This window comes from Tasmannia lanceolata, unplaced genomic scaffold (genome assembly GCF_043159265.1).
Source record: "Tasmannia lanceolata isolate RefF3 unplaced genomic scaffold, GAP_Taslan_0.1 ptg000019l, whole genome shotgun sequence".
Taxonomy (NCBI): domain Eukaryota; kingdom Viridiplantae; phylum Streptophyta; class Magnoliopsida; order Canellales; family Winteraceae; genus Tasmannia; species Tasmannia lanceolata.
The window spans coordinates 1,814,589-1,830,809 of NW_027518696.1; the positions used below are offsets into that span (position 1 = coordinate 1,814,589).

The 16,221-nt window shown below is 41.2% G+C and overlaps 1 protein-coding gene and 1 pseudogene across 1 annotated transcript; one reads left to right on the forward strand and one right to left on the reverse strand.

The window, feature by feature from the left end:
• Positions 1–301: 301 nt before the first annotated feature.
• On the reverse strand, positions 302–2,034 carry LOC143853403 (putative L-cysteine desulfhydrase, chloroplastic pseudogene; annotated as a pseudogene).
• A 7,489-nt stretch (positions 2,035–9,523) lies between these two features.
• Positions 9,524–15,598, forward strand: LOC143853424 (uncharacterized). The gene is made up of 2 exons (XM_077363182.1): positions 9,524–9,654; positions 13,096–15,598. The coding sequence occupies exon 2, from the start codon at positions 13,222–13,224 to the stop codon at positions 14,761–14,763; it is 1,542 nt and encodes a 513-aa protein (XP_077219297.1). The 5' UTR covers positions 9,524–9,654; positions 13,096–13,221; the 3' UTR covers positions 14,764–15,598.
• Positions 15,599–16,221: the final 623 nt, after the last annotated feature.

Consider the following 16,221-nt stretch of genomic DNA (forward strand, 5'->3'; position numbering starts at 1 on the left):
TGTCCTGTTCCTTGTTCCTTTTTTTTTTTCTACATCTCTGACATTAGCCTTTGTAATAGGCTGTCTTCCTGCCACTCTAGCCTTTATTAAATAAGGCTGCTCGCAAAGGGTTTGTGGAACAAGAAGCAAGTTCTTGATTGGCTTGTTCACAATGAGAGGACGGAGGGACGAAGGTCTAAAGGAAAGGCGTTGGTCTTCCAAGTAACATGAATATATTGACAAACAATATATAAATCAGAACAAGCTTGTCAGGCCTGGTCTTCACACTCCAAACATCTCAGTTTTCAATGGATATCATCTCTAAGTTGTAAACCCATGATTTAATTCTAGATGAAGAAAGTTCAACAGTTAAAATTGAAACTGTTTATTACAAAATAGAGTAGTTATCCATAAACACGTAAACAATGACCAAATTACATAATTCACAGCATCAGCGCATGAATTATCAATACCAAACGCAACAAGAAGTTCACAGTTCAGTTTCAAGCTCTGAAAATGCATACCATTTCAATTAGCCTGAAGCATCTCAGAATTAAATCCATCCTGAACAAGCTGGTTTATCGCATCTCTGAACCTGTAATAATCATCAACTGTGTTATAAATTTGGTGAGATATTCTTGCATACCCAGTTACACGTCCATCTTTATCCTGAACTCCATTCTCCTCATCTCTAGAAGCTTGATAATATATCGGAACTTCAATACCAAATCTCTCCCGCAAATGGGACCTCAACTTCAAAGTATCCTTATCACTCGAAATCCTCAAGCTACCAGGCAAACCAACCATGGCCATGCTCGAACACATATCCGGCGGGGTCCCAAGATGTGTTCCCCATGACTTTGCCAACATCTCCCCCATCTCAACAACAGCATCATGGTTCCTTTTCATAATACCTTCAATACCACCTTCAAACCTACTAACAAAATCAATCACAGAAGGAACAACAAGCTGAGCACTATAATCCCTAGTCCCAATCCAAGCACTTTCTACAGCCAACCCATTTCCATACTCATGAGAAACCACAGGATGGTGCAAATCAGACACCACAGACGATTTCCTACAGTACAAAAACGCAACAGACGGCGGGCAAAAGAACCACTTATGCAAATTACTCGTGTAAAAATCCGCCCCAATTTCCTTCACATCAATCTCAACATTACCAATCGCGTGAGCCGCATCAACAAAAACCTGATCCACACCTTCCTCCCTACAAATCCTAACCAATTCCTTAACAGGAATCACGACACTAGGCATCGATGTTATATGATCAATTACAGCTAATCTAACTTTCCTACCATTAGATTTCCCTTTCTCCAAAGCCTCTCTAAATTCAATTACAATCTCATCATTAGAATTAACAGGAAAAGGCAAGTGTACTTCAATTACATACCCTCCTGCGCGAGAAACATAAGCCTCCATAGATTTCTTCACTGCTCCATAAGCATAATGAAGAATTACAACTGCATCTCCTTTCTCGAACCTTCCTTCAGAGAAAGCCCACGCGATCTGCTGAAAAACAATGGCCGCCGCAGTGGTGGCGTTATCAACGATTGATACCTCTGAGATATCTTCCGCGTTGATCAGATCTTTGATCGATGATCTGGACCGTAGGATCGATTTTTTGAGCTGATTGAAAAAGAAATCGTCCGGTTGCCGGAGAAAGGAGAGCTGGTACTTGTTCTGATCGGCGAGGATTGAGGCAGGGCAGCTTCCGAAGCTGCCGTTGTTTATACGAGCGATTTTGAGGTCGTGGTGAGAGAATTCTTGCCGGATTTCTTCATCGGTGATCGGAATAGGCGAGGGTTTGAGTTTTTTTGAGACGTGATTTGTGCCGGAGATGTCGGAATTTGAATCGCCGTTCTCGTGGTGTGAATCCATGGCCGGAGGAGGAGACAAATTGCTAGGGTTTAGAGATTTTCTGCAACTGGAGTGGATGAGACATGGAAATTAGGGTTATGGTTAGGTTTTTCTAGTGTTATTTTAGTGCAGGGATAAGGATTTTGTTTTGAAAAAGGAAATGCCACAATGACGAAAGGAATATAAAAGGCGGCAAAGGGGGTTTTGTATGTCGTTTTTTGGCGCTTTCTGTGTATCATTTAGCACATAATGGGGGACCATATAGTTGGATGATCTAAACCATTCAAATTTTGGTCTGTGCTATAGATAGCCGGTGCCATAGGATGATCCTAACCCTATGATTTGTGGATGTTTCTATTATAAGTATCATCTATGATGATTTGATCCGTTGATGTGGTAAGCATACTAGTATGACACATGGTTTTAAATTTCGATTGAAATCCAAAAATTCAGGTTTAGGTCGTACCGAAACCGAAATCACATATGCCCGAAACGATAATTTATTTCGACCGAAATTTTGAAATTTTGATTATCCCGAAACGGTCACCCAAAAATCTTGATTTTTATTAGTTATTTAATATCTTATTTTATTAAAAGCGGGGGGCGCATTATCCTACGGCGGTGTAATTCTGTACGTGATAAAATATTATTTTATTCAATTTTTTCGTCTGAAATTTCGGTTTCGGTGAAGACCGAAACGCATTCCGAAACCAAAATTTGAAACCATTGTATGACCAATTGGGCCGTGATCATATATATGGTCCTAGATTGTTGATCATTACCTTATGTCCCATTTCTTTCCATGTAAAATGAGTGTATAGTAAATTTTAAGCCTTATTTTTTACTTAAAATATTTTTAAAATTTGTTTTTTTTTAATGAAGTAAAATATATTAATGCTGAAGGGGAAAACATTAAGATTGAGATGGTCCACAATACAAAAGAGATTTGTTTGAAGCCCTTTTTACAACAAAATGGGCACAATAAAAATATGTGTTTTAAGCCTATTTTACGTCAAAATGGGTTAAAAACAAATGTTAGGCCAATTTTTAAGTGAAAATTAGGTGTACAATTTATTTGACACTCATTTTACATTGAAAGAAACAGAGCCTAAAAACCTATTTAAAATTCTTCATATGATAATAGAGAATAGAGTTCCTAAGGTGTCACCTCATATAACTTATATGAGGTGGCACTTAAAAACATAAGGGGCCCACTTTGTTTGGGGTAATCCAAACCACTCATTTGAAAGGCCCTAGATGGATATGGTGCCTACAAAAAATCAGGTCCATAGGATCATCCTAACCCTTCCATTTATGAAGGTAAAAAATGGGCATATTTATGGAGGTTTATACCCATCCATTTCAACCTCCACAAATGGAAGGGTTAGGATGATCCTATGAAGTTGATTTTTTGGGCACACCCTATCTATGTGAGGGCCTATCAAATGAATGCTTTGGATCATCCAAACAAAGTGGGCCCCTTTTGTTTTTAAGCGCCACCTCATATAAGCTATATGAGGTGACACCTTAGGAACTCTATTCTCATGATAATAACCTTACTAAGACTAAAGTTAGTGGAGAAATGACAGCATATGAGAAGACTTAATATAAGAAGCACACTATTAAGGTCCATTCATTTTAGATTGTGACAAAGGATTGTGATCCCCAAACCTACCATTGGACTCAAAATTTTTAAAAAAATAGCACTTATGAAATGATCCCAATTGTTTAATCAGTGGTTACCTAACAAATAATTAACTTTAAAAAAAGTGAGGAGTGATCAATGTTCAAGTTTTGCGAGATGGTATTCTCACATAGCAGCCTTTCACATTAGAAGTTGAGGTTCTTTGTTGTTTGGATACATGGATTTTATCATCAATGATTGTAAAATCCTAAATTTTAAAAGATAAAGCCTAGATTTTAAATGCTAAAAAACCTGGTTTTTTAAATGCGTAAATGAGGTGTGTTACTACTCAGTCTTGTAAAATCTAGGTTTTAGATTGTAAAATCCAAGTGAACCCAAGTCTATCTCATTTGTTATGATTTTAAAAGAAGAAATACTTTTTCGGTAGGGAAGTTGATTCAACCTCAGACCTCAGGCTCAAGAACAAGGCCTTGACCATTAAGCTAGAGGCTCAATCAATCCCCACAAGAAGAAATATATATTATAAGAGGGAGAAATTATATGGTGTAAGGCCTTTGTACGGTGGAAATACCACCCTGACATTTGATCCAACAGCAGCTCCCTTTTGAGGAGCTGCTTTTGGATCAAATATCAAGGGCGGTACCCCTACCGAATTCGTAAGGCCTTATACCATATAAAATCTCTATAAGAGGAATGCAAACTCACGAGGGCCCTTTTAGAAAAGGGATGAAAGGGCGCCCCCATAGGGTGCACGTCACCATAATGCATCTATAGTGACTGCGAGTGAAAGATTATTAAATATAATTTGATAACTTGTAGCAAATACCCTTTCGGCCCAATTTTCTTTTTTGGAGATGATTTTTTTCACACACACCCCCCCCCCACCCGCAAAAAAAAAAAAAAAAAGAAAGAAGAAAGGATAATGCGCCCGCCTTTTAATGTGATTTGACGTCAAAAAGTGTTAAAATCTGCCCACAATTCATGTTAACGGGGGCACATTATCCTGAGAGGGGGGGGGGCGAAAAAATCATCTTCCTTCTTTTTTTTGGTAAAATTGGAAATATATATATATATATATATATATATATATATAACAGTTTAGTAAGATGGTCACAAGGCGTACAAAAGGGAGTCAACAGAAAGAGAGAAAAAGAGTAAAACAGTCTCGATGATAGTCCGTCTATTTATTTAGAGCGATGATAAATTCGCACCCCTGTAGGATCATTTGCACCCCTTGTAACGTGAATTGAGGCTGACAACGCTTGTTAACAGGGGAAGGGGGGGTTTGATTTTATCATTGCCCTTTGTTTATAGGGATTTGCTAGGTAATTTCGTGGGTAGTCACTTCGCTGCTCACTTTGCAGGAGAGAACAGGGACGCATGCTCACATTTTAGACCCTGTTCAAGATTATGAGAACTGATTGCGAGTGCCAAACCGATTGTTGGATTCAAAATTTTGTTTAAATTTGAGTCCTATAATCGGTTTGACACTCACAATCTGTTGTCATAATCTTAAACAAACAGGGCCTTTGAAGATTATGGTTAGGACACCGTGTGATTTAAAGGTAAACAATTTGAGTCCAACATCTTCACCATATAAATGGGTAGCGATATCAACTCCCTTATGTAAATTAGAATTGTTTGTTGACACGCATACAACGACTTCATGCGAACCTACCTGCATGATATCACCACCATTCATCTGATGGGCCTATCAAGTAGATTTTGTAGCCCAAATAACACAGATCAGTCAATCCTAACCATTCAATTAACATCCTGGAGATGCATGGGACTATAATTAATTGTACTTAATTGACAAATACGCACTAATAAAAATACCTTAATCCACCTCAACATTTTGACAATACCTAGTGCCCAGTTTTATTAACAATTAGATGAAGGGAGACTTCGCCCAACAATTAGCCTAAACCGAGATGGGTGGAAATGCCTAAATTTATGGGTGCCTAAACAATCTATAAAGCTCCAATCTTTCAAAAAAGCCTGCCTCTTATTCACAAGAAAAGGCCTTTAGAATTTTCATTGTCCCCTTTGCCTTCTTATATTTAAAAAACTTAACATTTCAAAGGCTCTATGAGTCAAAATTGTTTATAAAGTTGAGCTGGCACCACCGTCCAATGGGCTAACTTATGCCCAATTGTTGTGGGCCCACAAGACCACAGGTTAGAGCGTCTGCTGATTACACAGACCCATTTACAAATCGTGACTCGGATCATGGTACAATAATAATTATACCCGACTAACACATTCGCACACGGGTTCATATGCAAAAAAAAAAAAAAAAAAACAGTGAAGCAGATGGAAAGAGAGTTCATGCCATGAAACCCAGACATTGAAAATCTCATGACAAGGTCACATTGTCACATGAAATGACCTTATGCTTTTTGCAAGGCTGTAAAAGAGTGAAATGAAAACACAAGAGGGATGCTATTTTAAAGAGCAATAGAACAAGAACAAGACCAACTAGCCCCTCCCTTTCCATCGTGGTTGCCTTAGAAAAATATCAAATATCTCAGTGGATCACTCAAACAAGAAGGCAAATCCCCAACCCTCATATCATGGCCCACTTATCGTCCCCACCCTTTCAAGATCCTATTCCCACAGTACTCAAAACATTTGAAGGACAGGTACCCTACAGAAGAGGTACCACCCTTTCACCCAATATAACATGCTCTCTTTACTCCCACTAAGGGAAATAGGGCCCACAAAACTTTAGCTAGGGCCAAAACCAGATCAACTCAGGACAGGAAAGTTTGGAATAATATGAGGTGGTATTTTTTTTTTCTTTCGGATTTTGCTACATGCCCTTTGCATGAGGACAACAGCCACATGACTATTTTGGAATGTTGTTGAGGTGTCCAAAGGTGTGAGTAATATGAGCACAGAACACATTCTTCAACCAAATGTGCCTATATAAGTAAACACTAAAGCATAGAAAATGAAGCAGGGAAGTGAAAGAGATCCATACCTTCTCATCCTGCTGTTTTTCTTTGATTTTTGCTGTGGCCATTGATAGCACACGTCGAAGGGCCTTGCATGAATAGGTAGAGATCGGAATGAAGCCAAGGATGAATTGCCGACGTTGGCCAGGTGAGGAACCACCTCAAAATCAACAGCAATTTGGTCTTTGGCTTCATTGGGCTCTCTTCTTCTCATGTGTGGCCTGGATGACTCCAACAATTTCATTCAGCTACCAAAAACAAATGTCTTGAGCCTAGTAACCAAGCATCAAAAAATGAATATACATGCAAAAGCATGACATTGTATGGTATGCCAAGTTCTAAACTTCCGAGTTCGCTAATGAATTTCGTCATGTTTTTCATTTCGTTTTCATTATTCATTCTCTTGTTTGTGTGTGCGTGTGTCACATATTTTTCCTTTTTACAAAGCCCAAGTATCAAAATGATATTTCCTGTAAATCTTTTGAGCTTCCTAATACTCTCCATATTTATGATCTCAATTTCCTAATAATCTCCATGTTTATCATTCCATGGATTGATCAATGGCTATATCCATGATCATCTATCAGTCTATCACAGATTTAGAAGTCAAAGTGAAAAATACTACGGGCATCATGAGGATTAAAAGATCTCCTAAGCTTCTGTTGAGAACTTAGCATGTAGTAGAGGGGGAAAACATCAACTTTCCTCTTAAGGTATACATAACATATATTATGTGATGGGGTATAAAAACTCCAGCCTCTCACAGGCCGCCACCTGTCCCAAAGTAGGTGAACTCCAGCCTCTCACAGGCCTCCACCTGCCTTGGACACCTATCCCAAAGTAGGTGAACTCCAGCCTCTCACAGGCCGCCACCTGCCGTGGACACCTGTCCCGAAGTAGGTGAACTCCAGTCTCTCACAGGCCGCCACCTGTCCTGGACACCTGTCCCGGAGTAGGTGAACTCCAGCCTCTCACAGGCCGTCACCTGTCCTGGACACCTGTCCCGGAGTAGGTGAACTCCAACCTCTCACAGGCAGCCACCTGTCCTAGACACCTGTCCTGCACACGTCATCGAGTTTCCCTCTATAAAAGGGGGTTCAAAGCTCAAACCGAGGGTTAATAAAAAAACCTTCTCTCCACCCTAAACTCTTAAACTAGCTCTGCACTCCTGCTCAAACTGACTTGAGTGTCGAAGGGCCTGTCCGGAGTAAAACCCGGGTTGGTCTTCTGACCTCGCTTGCCTCTGTGCAGGACTCAGCCCTCATAGCAGGACTCAGCCACTTCATCTCACCTCACTCCGGCCCCTCAAGATTCAGCTCATCTGGTCATCCAGCTCCGCTCTTACGTCACTGTCGTACCTGTTACCGATTTTCGGTCTAACAGATTGGCGCCATCCGTGGGACCCCAGAACTAAAAGCTGTTCAGATCTCTCACAAAAATGGCAGGGCGCAAGAACGCGCGGATACCAGCTGCACGGACTGATCAAGCCGTGCTGCCTCGCAGGACTCGAAGTGAGCGAATTGCCTCGCTGGTGGTGGCAGCCTCGGCTACAGCTGAACAAAACCCTGCTCGCTCAGAACACCTCAATCCTGCACCTACTCTAGACCAAGTTCAGGCCCTCTTCCAGCAAATGACGGCTTTGGTTGGTCAATACCAGCAGTTACTCCAAGCGCCTCCCCAACCTCTCCCTGAAGCTTCTCGACCCATACAGGAAAGGTCGAATGATCACGGGGGAGAGTCAGCTCGCCAAGGAGAAGACCGGACTCACCACTCAAGGCAAGTCCATCCCCCCAGGGTCAGGCATGCTCATACAGAGCCACACCGCCGCCACAGGCCGCGGTCCCGCTCTGCACAAAGGCACCAAGCTCATGAAGGCCGCGCACGGTAAGAGAGACTCCAACCTCGTCAAAAGAGTCTGGAAAGCCAGTCCGGCTCCGCAGCGAGCCTGTCAGTGGAAAGAAACAGATCACCGGAGAAGCCGGACCGCAGATCTGATCCGATGCTACGGAGGATGGAAGAAATGGATCACAGGATAGAAGAGCTGGCAAAGGACCAGAGCCGGCCTGCTGTGCGGGCGTTCTCAAGTAGAATGCCTTTCACCGACGACGTCATGGGTGCCCCAGCACCCAGAGGATTCAAAATGCCAACCGTCCCGCAGTATGACGGGACCACTGACCCAGTGGACCACTTAGAGACTTTCAGAACAATGATGCTTCTCCACGGCGCGTCAGATGGCTTCCTTTGTAGAGCATTCCTGACGACACTGACTGGTGCCGCAAGGGACTGGTACTCAAGGATCAAACCGCACTCCATCAGCAACTTTGATGACTTCGGAGATGATCTGGTCCGCCACTTTATGAGTAGCCGCAGGCCAAGGAAAACAACAGCATCCTTGATGGCCTTGCGGCAAGACGACAATGAACCTCTGAAAGTGTTCGTCCGCCTCTTCAACAGAGAGGCGCTGCAAGTACCAAATCTGGATCCCTCAGCGGCCATGAATGCGCTCCTCGCGGGCGCCAGATCCAACGACTTCCGCCGGTCAATAGCACGCCAACACCCACATTCATTGGCAGATCTGATGACCAGTGCTGAGGAATATATAACAGTGGAAGAGACACTGTAGACACCCCATTTTGTTTTGTTTTAATCAACAAATAAATTAGTGTGTTAAATCCATGTGAGAACCCCCTCTATCATTGATTTATATGTTTTAGGTCATTAATATCTTGATCTGACTTTACGGATCATCAATCGGGACAAAATAAGCTAGGGTCACTTCATAGCCCGGACCCTGATTCCATTCCGAGACCCGATTTCCGTAAATCGTTAGATCAATGGCAGATCATGACCTGGGTCTAACCATCCAAAACCACCTAACCTCTCCTCTCATCCTAACCATTCAAACCTCACCTAACCTCACCTAACCTCTCCTCCCATCATAACCATCCAAACCTCACCTAACCTCACCTAACCTCACCTAACATCACCTAACCTCACCTAACCTTACCTAACCTCACCTAACCTCACCTAACCTCCTATCCCATTCTCCTATAAATACCCTCTCATCTCACCAAAGAAAAGGGGGAAAAAAAAGAAAAGAGGAGAGAACCCCTCTCTTAGAAAATTCAAGCCCTCTCTCTAGACCAAATCCCTCTTCTCCATAAGTTTGCATGGAATATCGTCTACAAAAAGGTATGTCTTTTGGAATTTTATTTTCTTTTCTATATTTGTAGGATTGAGTGTTGTTTTGCGTATATTTTGGTTGATGTCATGTTTAATTTTGTACTAGTTTGGCCTTGGTCATGTTCTCACTTATGCTAAATATGATTAATGTGTTAGGGTCATTAGAACCTATTTGCAATGGGATGTTGAAATCATTGGCTTGTTAGGGAATTTAGATTTCTTTTGGGAAAACAATTCATTAAAAATTTTGAACATTTACAAGAAAGAAAACTTGAATTTTACATGAATTATCAAAACCCATTTAATTTGGCTTACAAAACCTCCATCTTTCAATTGATAACAACAGCCCCCACTCCAATTTGATAACAACAGCCCCCACTCAATCTCAAGAACCCAATATCCATACCCCACCTTGCCAAGTAGATAAAAACAACCCCTTTTTCAAACATCCCATTTGAATCTAATCTCAGGCCCATTCAAGCCATTTTTCATATTCACCGTCTTTTAATCACTAAAAAAATAAGAACTATCAAAAGAAAACATGGGGGTGCCAATATCATTCCCGTCATAGTGCTAGCTGTTAGACTTTAAACAGATTTTTCGACCTCTAAACAACAGAATCGTGGGAAATGGTTAACTACAAAGTCGTAGATATTTTCGTGCCGTTTCCAACGAGTATTCGTGCTAGATCAGACAGCGAGCGGTTAAAAAGTTAAGTCCAAAATGGTTGCGGCACACCTTTAGGCATTTCCAGTTTAATGTTGCTGTCCTTTTGTTTGCAACACAAATTCGAACCTCTAAATCACAGATTTACAAACAATGGAGAACTACAAAGTTGTAGCCCTATAAAAGATCTTTCCAACGCATGTTTGTACGTTGAATTTGGCCAAGCGGTTAAAGAGTTACGACAGTTTTAGTGGGCTGCATTTGTCAGATCTTTTAATGGTCAATGGTTTGTCGAATTTGTGCAATTGTCAAAACTTGGTTGTGTTAACGTCATTTTCCAAACCAAAATCGAAAGACATTAATCTAAAGTACATCCAACCTAAAATTAACAAAACTAAAATTCACCCATTTAAAATCCACTGATAAAAATCCGTTAAAAGCCATTAACCAAAAGACCACTAAAAATTTCAAATGAAACTAAAACCTTCTAAATAAACAACTTTAAAAGCTACCAAACACACTAAATACCTTCAGATAATAAAAGCTTCAAGAAAACTCTAAAAGTTTCCACAAACCCAAAAGAATTCGAGATTCCCAAGAGCCGGTGGATTCAAAATTCCTTTAGGAACCCTTAGAGCCCAATTTAGGAACACTGGTGTCGTGTCGTGTCGTGTCCTAAGTTTTAGGGAGTCTTAGGTTTTAGGGAGTCCTAGAGTCAGGAGTCCAGCCTCATCACGGACGTTTGCTATGTATAGCAACCGTGCCATAGGTTTAGTTACACTAGTCACCCGATCTTTTCCATAGGACAAGCCTAGTAAACTAGGATGTAGGCTAACCTGCATTAGTCTAAGGGACAACTTGCATTTAGATAAGAATCATATAGCATCTTCGATGAAATCCTAAGATAATAAAATCCTCAACTTGAATTAAATAACTTCTCTTAAAACTGTTGAAACAGTCAATCCCGTCTAGGTCGGTGTCTTAGTTGAGTTAGGCATATGTAACTTAGCTTAGGTGCACCGAACTACGTCGACTCTGATCCCAGTGAGGCTTGGGTACGTAGGCAGCTTGGATGTCTGATGGCATACCACCCGCGAGTCGGCACCACAAACAAATTGTGGTGTTTTGTATATTAATATTCTTGTAAATGCTTAATCAAATCACTTAGGACTTTCCATTGAAATTAGAATTCTAGGATGCATGTCACTTAGTTCGCACATAAACATAGAGTTGAATGAGCCATTTAAAATAAATTCAAAAGAGTTAGCTTTTGGAATCGAAGACCGATTATCGGGCAGGAATGGTGCATGTGGTGGATAAATCCCCATACCTTCCATTCTCGTAACCAGGTAGCGAGTCTAGATTTCTGGTCAATTATGGGTCCTAGATCCCACATCTAGGTGGCGACTCTGTCATTTTCTTTCGTGTGGAATTCGGGTTGCCTTAGTGATCCCAAGTTCACATGAAAGATGAATTCAAATCAATCATAAAATGCACACGCCAATCGCGTGGTTACGAGAGACCAAGAGAGAGCGCGCGGCGGCTCGCGCCCACACCCCTCTCGCGGGATCGGGTACCACAGTCTGGCGACTCTGCTGGGGACCACCTAACTTCATTAAAATTTCAAAAGATAATTCATTTGAATTTAATTTAACTGGCTCATAAAAACTCTATACTTGTTAGATTAGTTTGTCTTGTTTTATTTTCTCTCATCACATTTTACTCGAACTTAATTTAACAAAACCTGAAGGCATCATAGATTGCGCGAACTTATTGCACACACTTACATCACTTGCATCTAAACCCTTGCATCTCACATTCACACACGTCCTATTTTAGGAACCCGGAGTGTTATCTAGCATGGTTGACTGGGATTTCATCACCTGGTGCCTCTGTGCTAGAGAAGCATTCCACCCTTAGCCTAGTACCTTTATGGTGCGTAAACGGATCTATTGTTCACGTACTGATACGCCGGACACTGGTACAGTATATCGAACATGGATTCGCGCTAAGGGAACTCTTGGCCTTACCCCTAGATTAACCCACACATGCATGTAGTATACGAACACATGTGCATCACATGTGTGAGCCTAGTTTAGGATATCCTACCCATTTGTGTCTAGATTAGACCGTGGTCCATCTTCCAATGGTCACGATCGGTCCTTATATACACGAACAAAGTCATGAGTCGAGATTCTCTCTCCACTCCGATAGATTAGGATTAAGGTTGATGCCTTCAGGTAACACTGATAAAATGTGAAAAAAAAAATTCTCTTTGAGTTAGGATATAAATCCCATCATTTTCAAAGATCTCATAGGATTAGTCATTCATGATCTATCCGTTGAAAGCAATCTTATGCTATCTCATCTAATCTTTTGATCGTGCGTCTTTCGTTCTTCTGTCATACGATTCGATCGTATCTTCATGCCATCCCCTAACTGGCAGATGCAGAATCTCACAATCTTTCGATTATGCGTTCTCATGATCTGATCATGCCTGGTCCAGATAATCCAATCTTGCTTGTACCCCTGGTCTGTTCCTCCTCTAGGGGCTACCTTTTTCAAGATTATTTTGCTAAGTCCTTCAGAGTTCACTCTCATGATCCATGAACTAGGGGCATTTCCTTATACGATTTTATTATCATTGTCATATCTTGGTCTTTTGGGATTCACTCTATTGTCCCAATTACTTGCTTAAATGAGTAATCTTTGTTTTAGTCATTGAGAATGAACACTCCATGAATGTCAAGCTCATATACCTCGTGTTCATTATTTCCATCACAGGAAGTTGGCACAATAGCTAACCCCACTGCTCCTTGGGTTCGGGTATCTTCACGATTGGAGAGGAATTCTGTCTCTCTACCATCCTCTCTGAGAACCCCAGCGTCTCCTTCTTTCTCATCCTCACCAATGGCAGATAACCAAGATGGCCTTCCACCTGCTGCAATTACCGATACTCTTACCTTAATTCTCCAGCAGCTTCAAGAACTCAAAGAAGAAAACCAAGTTATCAAGGCTCAGCTTTCTGAAAAGTTGGGACCAACGTTGTCCAAGGATAAAGGGCCTATGCACCAAGCAGCTACTTCAATAGCACCTGCCCATCCAGTGTTCATCAATATCCATGATAAAACCGAAGAAGATTTGGAAAAAGAGCAATATAGCGAGAATCGCAGTAGGCCTTCTCAGTTCATGGTTGATAAGTCTGTTATGGAGAAATTAGAGACTCTTACCAGGAAAGTTCAAGACATTCAGTTTCAAGACCAGGGTGGTTTCAATCCCAGTGATCTTACTCTATTTCCCGAAATCCGCCTTCCTGCCAATTTTCAAATGCCCGATTTCGACAAATATGATGGTGTGGGTTGTCCAATCACACATTTGCAAATGTTCACCATTATGTGTCAGCCTCAGGGCTTATCTCCTGAGCAAATGGCTCAATTGTTCCCAGTTTCCTTAACCAAGGTTGCTAGGAGATGGTTCATGGTCTTGGACAAGACTCGTTACAGGACATGGAAGGATATCGGCGAGCAATTCATCAGGCAGTTCAAATATGATGATGGGACAGAAATCACCAGAAAGGATTTAGAGAGAACAAAGCAAGACTCGAGGGAATCCTTTCTGATTTTTGTGAAAAGATGGAGGAGAGTAGCAGCTCAGATGATGGAGCGCCCGTCTGAGGAAGAACAGGTCCAGATAATCATGAAAAATATTTCCCCCCAACTCCAATATCACATGTCGTTGCAGTATTATCCGGACTTCAAACACTTTATCGTGGCAGGCACCCAAATAGAGGAGGCTATGGCTCAAGGTGTATTCAACCGAAGTAACCCGAATACCAGAGAATTCAGGAAGTCTCCATCAGCTGAAATTAATAACCTTTCCCGCTCCAATCCTCAGCCTTCCAAATCTCAGAACCCCATGGTGATGGACTATACCCAACCTGCTGTCGCACCTCGACCACAGGCCCAGACAAAATTTACCCCTCTCCCTCTTCCACCATCTGAGATACTCAAGGAGTGTCTAGCCTCAGGTCGCATAATCCTGCCCGACATTAGGGCTCTTCCCAATCCTTTACCAGCAAATTGGCGAACAGATCAACACTGCGAATACCATAGAAATTCCGGCCATCTCACTGATAATTGCATTGCCCTAAAATTCAGGATCCAGAGGTTGCTCGACAACAAAGATCTTGTGTTCGAGCCAAAACCTGATAACTCATTACCTGGTCATGCAAACCCTGCTGCTGCTGTTAATGCTATAACCATAGGGGACCCAAAATTTGATCCTCTCACTCTTATCTGTGCCTTAGAACCTACCTTTGAAACGTCTGGGTCGGAACCTTTTGAAGAAGAGGAAGATGCAGACAGTGGAGATGTTCTAGTAGCTGCTATCCCGATACGAGCCAGCCTTCGCCGAGCCTTCAACGCCAAACAGTTGCAGCAGTTAAAGTTTTAGTCACTTACTATTTTATGTTGAGTCAGTCATCATGGTCAGTATAATTGTTGAGTCCGGTCTTACAGTTCAAGGTCAATGCCTAGTCCAGGCAAGTTATCTTCTGTTTCTCTTTAGAGTTGTGAATCCTGAGCATGTTCAGGATAGGTCGTCAAATGTAATAGCTTTTCTTTAAATAAAAAATTTCAGTTCCAAATCCTTAATGTAATTCACTTGTGTCTGTTTCTTAAGTATGCTTCTGATCTTAAAGTAAGACTCCCTCCTCAAATGCGAACAAAATTGACGAAACTCCACTTGAGTCAGCAATTACTTGAACAAGAGGAGGAGCGCCAATCCCAACCTTTCAAAGATGAAATTGAAATGATAAACATTGGCACTGAAACTTTGATTCAGTGAATGCCGATTGAAAATACATTACCCTCTGAAGAGTGTGAAGAATTGATAAAATTATTTCAAGAATAAGAAGATTGTCTAGAAAAGCTACAACCGATACCAGGGGCAAGACATGGATGGAAAGCTCAAAGAAAATGAAGAAAGTGAGAAGATATATGCTATACAAGGGGCATAGAGTGGAAACAACTTTCATATTTTCAATCAATGACCTTGGTTCTCAAATTCATAACATAAAGCCAACAAATTCAAGATAAGAAGTTCAAGAGCAAGCATTGAAAAGTGATCATCAGATATCAAGAGTACGAATCCATAGATGGAGGATGTCAAAGAACAAGTTTCGCTCTATGAAAGTCTAAAGCACGCTTTAGAATCTTGGAAAAAGAAGATCCATTATCTCTTACCTGGAAATGCCGTCAAACTCCGTGAAAAAAAAAAAACAACAAAAAAAGAAAAAGAAAAAAAGAAAAAAATAAACACTACCAGACGGACTCTAGTAACCCAGATCGATTCCCAATCTGAACATCGAAAGGCCTCCTTTGGCCGATTAAATCCCAAAATCAGAACCCAATGTCAAAAGAATACCGGTTTGCAAACCCTTCGAGCCTGAATAAAATTTTCTTGAAAACCCATCAAACCAGGGGCATTTCCCCGAACTACGCGAGACCTGATCCCTATACTGGGGTACGTAGGCAACTCGGTTGAACCGAGTTCGGTCGATTCAAAAAGGAAAAGAAATTCAATCCTTTCAAAAAAAAAAAGAGAGGGACAAGTTCCAAAAGAAGAGAAGTTAATTGTTCCAGAAAGAAAAGAAAAAAGGAAAAAAAAATCAAACAATTTATCTTCAAACTAGGGGCATTCGCCCTGAACTACACACGACCTGATTCCTACCTTGGGATATGTAGGCGACCTGTTCACAGGTTCGGTCGAAATCTTTGTTGAGCCTTAAGCCATTCTTTGAAAAGCCCTATCCTACCTATAAAAGTCCTTCTGGTGTTCAGAACTAATGAGCTAGGTCCTGAGATACAATAAAAAAATGAAATGATGATGAATAAGAAAAATAACGGAGTT